The sequence below is a fragment of the Gallinula chloropus genome (genome assembly GCF_964237585.1).
Source record: "Gallinula chloropus genome assembly, chromosome: 11".
NCBI lineage: Eukaryota > Metazoa > Chordata > Aves > Gruiformes > Rallidae > Gallinula > Gallinula chloropus.
Genome location: NC_140096.1, coordinates 10,321,701 through 10,335,252, shown reverse-complemented (window position 1 = coordinate 10,335,252; position 13,552 = coordinate 10,321,701). Strand labels below are relative to the sequence as shown.

Here is a 13,552-nt window from a genome sequence, read left to right as displayed (position 1 = left end):
TAACAACTTGCTCTTGCTCCACAGTGGGTAATTCAGTACTGTGGTTTCTCTGCGCTTGGTGGTCGTAGCTTCTTTGTCATCTCGTTCTTAGCCCCTTTCGCTGGTTAATGCTTAGAAGAATAAGAGGGGTGTAGGAGGCACCATTCAGGCTGCTCTGTTCTTCTCTCCTCCTGCGGAGCTGGAAGCAGTTATGGCTGTGCCGCCTCCTCCAAAAAGAAGGGAGGGTGGGCTCAGCCTCCAACAAAGCAAACCACAGCACATCCCCGGCTGTGAGCTGTAACTGCTGGCTTTTCGCTTATGGTTCTAGTCTGAAAAGAAATGAAAGCATTTCTGCTTATCTTGTACATCTGTGCTGCAGTGGAAGCTGCTCTCCTTGATGTCTGAGTCCTTTTCTGCTCATCAAACCTTCCGTGTTAACTGCTCTTGACGATTTGCAAACCACTGCTGAATCCGATCGATTCAGAGGCTGAGAGGCAGGAATGATGCCCAAAAGACACAGACTGCTTGTGTTGCTGACTGCCTGAAAGTGTTTACTATGGCAAAGACTTGCTTGGGTGGATGTGGCTAGGAAGCAGGCATGTATATAGGTTGAGGAGAGCTTGCACCTAGGGCTGCTGGTCTATTTATTTCTAAGGCCATAGGTTGAGACCCTTGACTTTCAATAGGGAAATGACTCATACTGACTGGAGGGAAAACAAAGTTTCTGGCAGAGTGCCTTGAGTGTAAGAGAAAGAAGTGTGCTACAGCTCAACAACTTTTGTATTTCTTCTATAAATAGCCTCCAGGACAGCATCACCCCTTTGTAGGAGAGATGGTTGTAGGGGACTTGGTTTGCCCCATTCCTCTCATGTGCCATTCCACATAGAAGAGGTCATGCTGGGTGTGACAGTTGCGCTGAGGAACATGGATATGTTCTTCAAAGCTGGAAAATCTCAGCCTTGCAGCATTGCTTTTGCATTCCTCCTCTTGCCTTTGAGCCAGCAACATTGTGGTGCCTGGTCTGGTATTTCTACCAAGGGCTGCTTACGTTGTTCAGTTCAAATGGAGGCAAGCTCACCCTGATGAGGCCCTTGCACGTGCTGATGACTGACCCCCGAGGCCTTGGCACTGAGCTGTGGGGAGCCTGTGTGTGTTTTGGCCCAGCACCAGTCTTAGACCTGGCCTTGAGCCAGCCTAAGAATACCTTCCCGTTGCCAAGTACAATTCAGAGTGAGCTTCAGAAGTGCATGGGTGTACTTCAGCGCAGCAGACATCTGAGGACTAAACCCATCAGTAATGAAGTCATCAGCAGGGCTTGAATCTGGGGTTTCTTCTGCATTTAGTCAAGTGCTCATGTGCCATATTTCTATAGCTTACAGTTAGGGGGTTTGTTTCTTTTCAACTTAAGAGTGTTTGACCAGTTTAGCATTAAACTGGCTTTAGGGCCGTGCTGCTGGGCGTTGCCAGTGCTGCCTGGGCAGCAGGTATATCTCCAAAGGGGTTTTGATCTCCAGAAACAATCTTCCCTTATGCTGAAATTGTGGGATTTGTCCAGTCACCAAACAGCTATTGAGCAATAGGAGGAAACCTTAAAAATAAGTACCTGTGGCATTGCCCACATTGCATGGCTGCAAAGGTTGCACACCCATGGGAGGCAAGGCAGTTGTTTGGGGATAGGGATGTCCTGTGGCCAGCATGTCCCCTGGAGCCTGTCATACACAGCCCATGGGTCGCTTTAAGGTGTAATTATTAATGGGGGACTGGAAGGTAAATACCTCCTTTGCTGCCCTATAGGGACAGCATGGCCTTGGCCCAAGCCAGTGGCTGCTGTAGGAGACCCAGTGAACCAGGAAGCAGACAAAGATGCCACCAGAGGTTTGATGTCTCGTGGGACACATGTGGGCTGGGTCAGCTGTGGGTAAACAAACCCAGAGGGTGAAGCTTTGGGTGTAGGAACTTGCAGGAACAGTAGCATGCCAGCACGGTCAGCAGTGCTATGTTTGTCTTTGGGCTAGTGATGGTGCTGCTCTGGGTTTTACAGGCTGTTAACCAACAGGAACAGGCTGAGATGTGGGACTGTGATGGTTAGCATTGATTTGCTTAAATAAGAAACGTCTAGTTTAACAAGAAACTCCAAACCATATGAGTTCTAGCTTCTGTTTTATGTAGGTCTCCTGGGAACTTTCTCTCTAGCTGTACAGACCTCTGTCTGACCACAAGGAGTTACCATTTCTTTAAATATCAACTATGTCATGTAATAGTGGTGTTCCTGCAAGATAATGGCCCTGAATCACAGGGCCGATAAACACGCTGACAGCAGATCACAGCAACGAGTCAGCCAAGACAAGGGTTTGGCTGGATTTGCAGCTTTAAAATAGAGATTTTTCCTTTGGGACTCCTGGGAGGACAAAGAGAGGGACAAAGCTGCCATTGGGTGCCTGGAGCAGACCACTGTCAGCATCATGTTGTGGCTGGTAAAAGCCACGACCTTTCCTTAGCTGGAGCCCCACCATAATGTTTTCTTCTTACATCACTGCTGAGCTCCCTGAGAAACTGGGTAGGCAGATGAGTAGAGACTTGTTAATTCTCACAAGCCATAATGGCAATCTTATGTCATTTGTGGTCATCCTACCTCTGGTAGCAGTTCTGGTTTTCAGGGTTTCTTTTCCTGAATTCTAGGTTTAGGAGGAAAAAGCAGGGGTGGGAGGAAGCTTGGGCAGACTGGAATCAAAAATTGTAATCCTGATGATTGTAGCTCAGCCAGTTGCAGACCAGGGAGGTACCTAACCTCCAAGAGGCTTCATTTTTCCTCTCCCTTGAACTTCATGTATTATCCCTTTGTGTGCCCAGACAGTACACTGGCTCTGACTGGGATGAGGGTGCTTCTTGAGACCTAACTCCTGCTGAAGTGGGCTCTGGGGACATCTGGACATGTTGTCAGACTCACTTTCTTAGAAACAGCTGTCGCTCAGTCATCAGCCCCACATGGACAGGATGGAGCTCCCTTAAAATGGAGTGATAACTGCAGCCAGAAAAACCCACCTCAGACCTACCAGCAGCTGGTGAGGTTTATGGGATGTATCCCATGTTGGTTTGACGTAAGGTACAGAAATAGAGCTGGGAGCAGGAACAAGCATCCAGGTCTTCCCCTTTGAGGAGATGGCACTAACCACCAAGAGTCATGTGTCGTGTTCACATCTGTTCCCCATACCCAGGACCTGTCTGCTGGGCTGCCCTTCTTCATGTTTTATCTGATTCCACAGCTTTGCTGGGGCAGTAGAGGCTGTCCTCATACCGACTAGCCAGGGCATTTTAGCAAGGTGAAACAGGGATTATAATCCCCTCTTGAATAAAGGAATGTAACCATTTTCCTTCCTCCTTAGACAAGGGCTGTACTTAGAGGGAGGTGCAGTGGCAACCTTATCCCTTCCCCATGTTTTAGGACTGGGTTATGCTCCTCCCAGAGAGATCCAGGGGATGCTGAATTGTTAGAAACCCCAATCCTATGCTGAATTTGTCCCTTAGTGTACTGACCCTGGATCAGACATCTCTCTTCTCTCTGGGGAAGAGAAGGATGATGCCAATCCTGGAATAAGATACACTGATGTCCAAAAGCAGTCTCTGTTACAGCTGGAGATTATTCCTAGATGCAGGCCTGCTGGGCCAACAAGCTGTGCCATCATTCCCTTTGTAGCTAGATGAAGCACAATGAGAAAGGACATTGTATTGTTTCTCTCCTGTGGTTGCCCAGGCTCTGGTGGAGCAGCCTCAGACAAGGGTTGAGCCTTCAGGAGGCTGCACCACGGCCACCTTCTCACATCACCTCACATTATCCAAAATTATCATGGTGTCCATCCGTGTTTCCTCCTGGGGAAGGTCAGTGTCTTTGTTAATGGGAATTACTGAGCCTGCTGGCCTCAGCAGGTGTCTTTGTATGGAGCTCAGTCTTGGGAGATACGGGACAATGTAAAAAGGACCTGAACAACAGAAGGGTTTGGGACATTGTGTGTATCAGTGTTGGGAGATCAGGGGAGTCTTCAGGAGAGTGGAAGACGTTAAAGGAACACTGGGTGAGAGAACTGGTGATAAGCAAAACACAGGTCCCTCTGCTTGTTTCAACTGGAATGTCACGTCATCGCTCCCAGTCTCCCAGGTGCTCTCCTTTATGGCCTATTTTTCTGTAAGTTTTGAGAAATTCTAGTCCTCCTCTCTCTCAGCAGCGCTTCCCAGGCCCTTAAATTCCAAAGTACAAGTCACTGTGTGAGACCAGGGGGAGCGAATCAGCTTCATCCGATGGTAGTTGCTGGTCCCACCAGACTCCTACAGCAGCAAATGGTGGCCCCAGAACAGCTGTTGCAGACATTCTGGGGGTTGATTACTATCTTTTTATTGGCTTTAAGTGACTGGATCTTTGTACAAAATCAGATCTTTTGGCCACTAATGTGTGTTACATAGATCACTTCGATACAAAGCTTGATTTATCAGTCCAAATGCTGGAGCTCCTCTGCCCTCATCTGATGGGCAGTGTGGAGCGAGCACTCTCCAGTCAGGTCCAATTTATCTGCTCTCTTTGTGTTGGGGTATTTATCAAATGATCTTCGACAAGATTTTTATCGGGTGTTGTAGCTGTTGTTTTGCACTGGATGAGGTTGACTTGTATCTGGGTCACTCACTGTGGTGTTTTTTGTTTGGGGTTTTTTTAGGGTGGGTGTTTTGTTTTGTTTTTTTGTTTCAATTTTTTCAGTTCTTGAGGTCCAAGGTGTGATGTCCATTTGATGGTCTCTGTGCCTTTATGGCCAGTGAGCTGGCTTTGTCACGCTGGGGAGGGTACTAATTTTTGGCCTCTTAGCAGAAATGTGAAAAAGGAAGTAGGGAGTGAAGTAAAAAGTGTCAGAGCTTGCTGCTGATACAGCTTTGACACCGCTGACAGAGAAATGGGGAGGTTTCTTAGGCCATTGAGCAACCAGATGACAAAAAAGCAAATAAAATCTAGCGCTGATCAAAGACAAGATGTATGAGCAGGAGGAAAAACTCAGCTTAGGTAAGAGGAGCTGTGATCCAGCCCTCCTCATGCAGAAGGGAGATCTCCTGAGTGACAGGGATAGCTCACAGGCAACGGCTGACGATGGCAGAGGGGGTGAAGACAGGGTGTTGGAGGAACAGCCATCAGTGTGTGGCTCTGCTCCCATCTCTGGGTGGCAGCAGGAGGTGGCAGGGTGTCCCGAGCGCGGGCAAGACCTCGCTCTGCAGAGGCACCGGTGGTGCAGGGGAGGTGAAAAGGGAACCAGCTGCTCGTGATGCAAGAGGAAGGGACACCAGAAGATGTCAGGTGGCTGGTTCAAAGCAGCAGCGAGATGTTTCCGAGCAATTTGTGTAGAACTAAAATAGGGAATTTGCTGCCCCGGCCTTAAGGCACCAGTGGGCTCAGCTGTCAGTGGTCAGGCAGGTTGGCAAAGAGCTTGTCAGGGCTCTGGAGAGCGATGCTTTCGGTGCGGCTGCAGGAAGCCCCGCAACCAGCAGTGGAGAAGAGCTGTGCCCAGGCAGGATTGCTGAGCTCAGCGCTCCCCCAGAGCCCACCATCAGCAGGAAGCGAGCTCCTTCAGTGGTCTCTGATCTGGCTCAACACAACCATCTTGAGAAGGTGTAGAGAGGAGGACGTGAAGAGGGAGTGGTGTCCACTCTCCCATTTCAGCAGCCTTTGCTCAGTGTGTGAGAAAAAAAAAGCCACCTACCCCTGTCACATCTCTTCTCATGATGACAGTGACACAAAGGAAGCTGTGTGAAGCGGTGCCTGAGGTGTGATGAAATCATCTGCAGCTGCTGCAGACGACGCCTGCACTTTCCAGTGAGTGGGTTTGGAGGCACAGGGCTGTGTAGGAGTCAATGGAAAAGGGGGGCTGTGACCTGCAGCCTCGGAAACGGTTGAGAGCTCTGCTTCTACCCAGAGCTGTGTCATCCTCATATGCCTTGTTTCATGTGTAAATAATGCTTCCACCCCAAAATATAAACCTGATGCTGCTTCTGACCAGCTTATTGTCCCCAAGCATCCCCTGAGACCTTCCCTCATATCTTTTTTTTTTTATTTGTCTCAGCACAAACTAAACCTGACAGTGTGTCAGAAAGCCCTTGGCACTTCTGGGTGCTGGATACCTCAGTGCTTTGCTTCTTGGCAGCAACAACCCTCGCAGGGGAGAGGTGCTTCTTGAGCACCCGGATTAAATACTTCATGCAGAATAAAGGGGATGGTTTGGAGTTAGTTATTTTTTGCTCTCTGCTGTGTTCTCATTCAGGTTCCCAGGCCCATGCTGCAGACCATTTCTTACTCAAAAGGATTTCTGGAGGAAAGATTTCTGAGGGAGAATCAGTTTCCCTTGGCTGCGAGCAGGGTAATGGAGAACCACAGTCAGAGCTGAGCGAAGTCCAGCTGAAGAATCACATCTCACCTAACACAGAGCCCAAAGCTGGGCAGAGAAGTGATCGAGCAACAATTGTACCATGCTGCTGTGGTGGCTAGGTGTTGCTTGTCTTTTCCAAACCTCCTGTCATCCTCATTGGAGGTGTTCTTGGGTGGCAGAAACACCGCAGAGCATCTCTGCTGGTGTGTGATCATTTCAGGGCTCAAGCAGGGGCTGGAATTGTGGATTCCTGAGCCAGCAACAGGACATGAAAACCACCTTCTGTTAATCAAAGTCACCCCACCTAAGGCAGAGGTGGGATGACAGGGGGAGGGCAGGCAGGTCTCTACTGACTTCAGCTCACGTGAGCTACTGCAACTATTACAGCCGACTTCCTGGTAGAAGAGACCGTTAATACTAATCTGAATCAACCACAGCACTCTGGCAGCCGGGACCCGGCTCGTGTTGCACCCACAGCATTTTCTAGATGAGAAAACTAAAGCTCCCTGAGGTTTTTCTCACTGAACAATTTCTGAAGTTCTGACACTGCTTTGTGTGACATCTTTTTCCCTCAGAAGCTAAAAGTAGCTCTAGGGGGTTGTACAGGGCCATCCTACACCCCTCCCACGCAGCCAGGGACAGGCAGCGGCCAGAAAGGATGGTGAGGGGCTTCTGTGAGTGTTGGTCTCCAGCTGTAGGAATTCACATTGTCTTGATAAACCTCTTGTGGGGGCAATAAGGAGCTGCAGTTCACTGCTCTGTTTTTTCCCTTTGCAAACCAGCCTTTTGCTTTTCACCCCAGTGCAAGGGAGAGATTAAAATCCTTTGGAAGAGGCTTCTAAAATGTTCTCCAGGGGCTGGAGGGGTGTTGGCAGGCCAAGTGCTGCCACGCATTGGTCAGTGGAAGCCTGCATTGGTGGTGCAGGCAATTACAGAGGGGAGAGGGGGACAAGAATTACTGGGTCTTTTTAAAAAAAAAAAAAAGATTTTTTTTCATCATACAGAACAGGAAATAAAAAACAAATTTCATTGCTGTGAACGAATTGTGACAGGCGTGTGGTTTCCATGAATTAGCAGTGCTTACTCAGCCACCACACAGGTACAGATGCACTGGCTCAGGCCTGTAGAGATGAGGTGATGGGGTTCTGGTTTATTAGGTAGAAGAGGTTTTAAAAAGAGAAAAAAAAAGCAACCCTATTTGTCTGTTCCAGCATCTTCTGGGATTCACATCATGTGGTTATTGTCAGTGAAACACAGTGGGATGACTCACACAACTGGAGTATGGCAATGGATGGCTATAAACTCTCCAGGAGGGCTGGGCAAGGGAAGGAGAGGTGGTGGGTGGCCCTGGATATTTGGGAGTGGTTTGACTGGCTGGAGCTTGATGATGGTGGCTATAGGGTAGAGTGTTCTGGGGAAGAATCAGAGGGAAAGCCAACAAGCTATCATGGGGGGATGCTGTTACAGACCACCCAACCAGGATGAAGAGGGAGACAAAATATGCTGTAAGTAGCTGGGAGATGTTTCATCATAGCTCGCCTTTGTTCTCTTGGGGGACTTCCACTTACCAGACATCTACTGGAAATACAGTGCAGCAGAGAGGAAACAGTCCAGGAGGTTCCTGGAGTGTGTGAAAGAGAATTTCCTGACCCAGCTGGTGGGAGAGCCAGCTCAGGAAGGTGCCTGCTGGAGCTGTTGTTCACAGAGAAGTTCTTGTGGGTGGTGTGATGGTTGGAAGCTGTCTTGGCTATAGCCATCACAGAATGATTGAGTTTTCAGTTCTCAAAGAAGTAAGGAGGGGGTCAGCAGAACCTTAGACTGGTGTAGGGCAAACTTTGGGCTGTTTAGGAGACTGGTTGGCAGAGACGCTAGGGAGGCAGTCCTGAAGGGCCTGATCTTCTCTGGACAAAGGGATTGAGCACACCCTCAGTAAGTTTGCAGATGACACCAAGTTGGATGGGAGTGTTGACCTGCTAGAGGGTAGGAAGGCTCTATGGAGGGATGGGGGCAGGCTGGATCGATGGGCCAAGGCAACGATCTGAGGTTCATCAAGGCTCAGTGCCAGGTCCTGTGCTTGGGTCACAACAATTCTGGGCAAGGCTACAGGCTTGGAGAAGAGTGGCTGTAGAGCTGCCTGGCAGAAAAGGACCTCTGAGGGTGTTGGCCAACAGCTGGCTGAACGTGAGCCAGCAGTGTGCTGGGATGGCCAAGCAGAACTACCTGGAAGGAGGGTGTAGCCAAGGGGTCAGCCTCTTCTCCTGAGTGACTGGACCGGGCTGCCCAGGGAAGTGGTGGAGTCACCATCCCTGGAAGAATGTGTAGGTGTGGTGCTCAGGGACATGGGTTAGTGGTGGGCTTGTCAGTGCTGGGTTCATGGTTGATCTTAAAGCTCTTTTCCAACTCTAAATAATTCTCTGATTCTTTGATCATTTTTCTACAAAACATATATATTTATAAATTAAATCTGTAAAACAATATTTGCATTAAATAAAACCTCCTGTTCTCACAGTATTCCTACATTTCAAAATGTAACATTTGAGATGTTCACAGAAGAGTACATTTTACAAGAAGGTGCAAAACCTGGTGAGCCCAAAGCTGCTGCTGCTTGTTCCTGAAGACGTTGTGTCGCAAACACGTCCACGTTTGAGTCCCTGTAGCCTGTTGGGTGGCACCTTTGACTCCATACAGTAATCTTCAGAGAAGATTTGGCTCTTCTGGCCATGTTTTAGTCATGTTGCTGTTAGTGAAGAGTAGATGTGATGGTGCAGAGTCTGTTATCCCTTGAATTTGACCCATCTTGGGTAAAAGATGACCTGTGTTTAAAGCTTATCCAAGGTTTCCAGCCAGAAATGGGAACTGATAGTAGAAAAATAGTGTCTGGACACTCCAGTGACTTTATGGTTTTGGGGTATGTTATTTGCTACACCCCAAAATAGAGGCTGGGTTCGTTATTTAAATGACAAGTCCTTTGGGGCCACCTTACGTTCCTTGCTCGGTGGTGAACGTGGCTTGAGTCAGGCTCTTGGAACTCCCCATAGTAATTAGTCACTGCCAGGTTGTCTTTTGCTTCAGAAATACGTAATACTCTGTCGCCTACTAATTTGGGGGATCAAATTCTTTCTGCATAGAAAGATCCCAGATCTTTGCTGTGTCTTGCAGGCCGTGGACATGGCCAGGCAATGGCCCCACCTGTGACAATGGGGCACAGCATCACCTCTTGTCACAGGTCCGTGTCTTCCTCTTCCTGCCAAATCTCCCATCTCCTGGCTGCCCAGCTTAGAGGTTGGGCCTGTGGGAACCTCACCACATTATTTATATTCAGAGAAAATTTGCAACTGAAGTATTAACATATTTTCAATCTGGTTTGGGTTTTGGGGGGTTTTCTTTGTTTTTCTTCAGCCACACTGAAATCAGCAGAACCTTTGTCTTGAGTTGTCACTGTCAGTGTCCCAGGGGGAAAAAAAATATGGGCAAAACCCCAAAATGTAAGGAACATTTGAAGTCCTGGCAACTGTTTGGGGGAGGCCAGAGCTAGCAGTCCATGGTGTCCTCCCTGTGCACATCACTGGAGTGCTTCCTCGGGTACTTGAGGCTGTGGAGCTGGATGCTGTCTTGCAAATCCTGCCGGGAAAGGCGTCTCCTGAACTCATCTGTAGTAAAGTAGTAGATGACTGGGTCCACGCAGGAGTTCAGGCTGGCGAGGCACAAAGCCACCACGTGGAACGCCGAGATCACCTTCTGCACGCACCCGTTCTTAATCTTCTTGGTTTTCACAAAGAAATCCAGTGGGAAGCTGATATGATAAGGTGCAAAGCAAATCAGAAACACCAGAGCACAGGTGAGGATCATCTTTAAAGCCTTTTTTTTCTCTCCAAGGTCATGTGAGGCTGAATTTTTTTCTTTTAATGATAAGATAGTCTTCCAGGAGCAGTATAGGATGATGAACAGGGGTGTTACGAACCCCACCAATTCACCCATTGTCATCATTGCAATGGAGGCGGAAAGGTCAATGTCCCATACAGGGAGATCCACAAAGCAGGTGTTTTTATTATTCTGCTGAATTCTGAGAATAGGGAAAGGCAAACAGCCAACACAGACCACCACCCACCCAATGATGCTGATGTACACGTCACAGATGCGCTTGTGGTCGCGGGATCTGAATGGGTACATAAGAAACATGTATCGCCTGACACTGATGCAAACCAAGAAGTAGATGCTTGCATACATATTGACATACTTCAGGTAGAAGCAAAATATGCAGAGACCTCCTCCAAATTCCCATGTCCCAGTCAAGTAGTAGAAGATCCTCAGGGGCAAGGACAAAACCTGTGATAAGTCTGCAATGGCTAAATTGATCATAAATATTACAGCCCTTTTAGTCTCTTTCATGTACCCATAAAAGACCCACAGAGCTAATGTGTTTCCTATTAGTCCAGGAATCAGGATGAAAGTGTATGTAATGGCATAGTAGGGCTTGAGGTCTGTTTCAGTGCAGTTGGAACTGTTCATCATGGTTGTGCTCCAGATCTGTGCTCAGTCCCAGCATGATAACATGTTCCTCACTCGCCTCCTGCAACCCGGTTGTCCTCAGGTTCTCGGTGCTTAAATGAAAAGGTTCAGCCCTGGCATCTGTGTGGGAGGCTTTGGTTACCAGATCATTGTGTCAGCTCTGAGGAGGAGCTTCGTGAGTTAATTAAAGTGAGTTAATTAAAGTCCCGTTGGTGTGCTTTGCTCATGCTCTTTGTCAGAATTTACCTGACCTGACTCTAGTCACTTGCAGGGTTGACAGGGAGAGGATTGAGGATCCACACCAAGAATCCACGCATCCTTGTGTGCCAGAGCAGTCACCGGGGCTGCACCTCGGTCACCTTTTGGGTGGCATTTCAGCCACTTCTCTCAGTTGACAACCAACGTGGTCCTGCAGCTGAAAGACAGAAAGGCACAGTTACAACACTGCCGGGAGATGCTGGCCTTACCAAGGAGAAGCCAAGGCAAAGCTTGCAGGAGCAGGAGGAGCACCTCTTCAGCAGAAACCCAGTGCTCATGGCACCCACGGTGGTCAGCTCTTCTGCCTAACAAGCATCATACCTTGCTTGGTGAAGGGAGGTGCAAAACCACTGAGGAATAAATAGAAATTGTGCTAGATAGCTGCCGCAAACCTACCTCCCGTGCTGTACCACCAAGCAGAAGTCACACCCAATTGCTGGGTGTAGTTAACATTCTGCCAAGAGCAGCTGCATCTTTCCCAGCTCCAGCTTTTCCACCTGAATCAACCTTTGCCTCTGGTTATGTTGTTCTCCCTGTGCCTGAGTGCACAGCCAGTGTAGAGATGCTCCAGATGAGCACCCTGCCTGCATCCATCCTCTCTACCTCGGGCAGAGGGATGTTCCCGCCTCATGAATTTAACTCTCTTGGTCTTCCCAGGCAAAGCCCTTCAGAAACCTCCCCACTGCAGCACAGCTGAGCTGGTGGAACAAAACCTGCTCCTGGTGTAACTAAGCCTGACACACAGGCCTGAATGAACATTTCCCACTGGTGCAGCCTCTGCAGCGTGATGTGGGAGCTCCAGGGCAGTGGCTGCCACCAAACTGGGGGTCAACATTTTCATTTCACTTTAATAAACAGAAGATAAAACACACTTGCACGTGGGCAGGGATGCACAGCCCATTTATTGAACCCTTTTAGCCACAGAGTGACATGCATTATGGTAATTTGGCTTGCTCAACTTCCTTCTAAGTCTTTCTTTTACCCATCTTGTGCATGGGACCATGGTGGCTGTTGGAAATACCAGATACTGTCTGTCAGTCACTATGGTGACTGTAAGTGGACTTCACTTCAACACTGTTTGCATAGTAAGCAGTTGATATCATCTGAATCTGTCAGAAAAAAAAAACCCAATACAGATCTGATAAATATAAAGGAAATTCAGACCTCTATCCAAATTCTGGGGTGTGCTTTTTGCTTCAGAATGAAGAATTGACCTACAGGTCTCAGTGGGAGAAGTTTGGAGGCATCAGCCAAGATGCCTCTTACAAATGCCTGTCCTGCTGCAATCCCTGATGGTTTGTCCTGTGCTTTCAGGTACAGACATTAAAATCTGAACTTCAATTAATGAAGCTGATGCTCAACACCTGCCAGTGAGATGGCAGTGAAACTTTGAAGGAGTTTTGGGTGGAAACAGAAAGTCTTCTATAACAGGCAGCTTTTCTGTCTGCCCATCCAGTTTCCCTTGGGTACCACCGAGTAACGAGCCCAATGAGACCAAAAGGTTTTCCTTTGGTGCAGGGATTCAGGTCTTAGCATAATCAATAGAGCAAAATAGCTTGTGAAGTAATCCCATTAAACTTCAGAAGTGACAATTAATAAGCCATCACATTAATTATCCTTCTGTTCAGAGACTTCCCAATTCCTTTATGAATTCACTCCCCAACCTCTGCTGCACAAACCTGCACAACCAGTTCTAGGAACATGAGGAATCTCCTCATGCAGGAAAACTAATTGGTGCTGACCTGTTCCTTAGGCTTTATCCATCTCTCACTGGTGGGTAACTGGGGCCAAGGGCTTCAGTTTCCATTTGCTGGAGCTTGACTGGCTCCAGCAACTAGGAGGGGGGTGCGGATGTGGCTGAGTTTTGGCAGTACCAGTCATGCCCTGGGGTTCCCCGGGGCTTCAGAGATTAAACCCTTCAGGGCTTCCTGTGACTGGCACCCACTTCAGGGGGGTTCCTCCCTACTCCTCTGTACTGAGATTGAACCAAAGCAGTTGGTCAAAACCAGTACATCCTCCCTGAGTGGCTAGAAATTGCCTTGCTGGGCTTGAGAAAGTGCTGAGTGTAGGTACAGGCTGCACTGGGGGGCTGGTACTTAGAGGGATGCAGGGATGCTGCCTTTCATGTTGGTTCTCACAGTGATGCTGAGGCCCTGGGAAGATGCACCCATCTTTACCACTACAGCCAACCCCTCAGGGTGATGCGTCTGGGATCCCCACTCAGGTCCTGGTCCTGCTGGGGCACCTGAGCAAAACACATGTCTGGACTTCTTGCCTGGAGTTCGCTCTGGAACTCCAGCAGCCAGGAGCTGGGGTGACTTTGTGGTGCCACCCCCCAGGTGTGCCCGGCTGGCATCACCCTGGGAATGCTGCTGGGATGGGCTGTGCCTGGCTATGGGGCTGTATGCAAG

At 48.7% G+C, this 13,552-nt stretch overlaps 1 protein-coding gene across 1 annotated transcript; it reads right to left on the bottom strand.

Annotated features, from left to right (window-relative positions):
• Positions 1-9,905: 9,905 nt before the first annotated feature.
• Positions 9,906-10,886, bottom strand: GPR174 (G protein-coupled receptor 174; the record flags this gene model as incomplete). The annotated part of the gene is made up of 1 exon (XM_084268977.1): positions 9,906-10,886. One exon carries the CDS (start codon positions 10,884-10,886, stop codon positions 9,906-9,908), a length of 981 nt encoding a protein of 326 aa, XP_084125103.1.
• Positions 10,887-13,552: the final 2,666 nt, after the last annotated feature.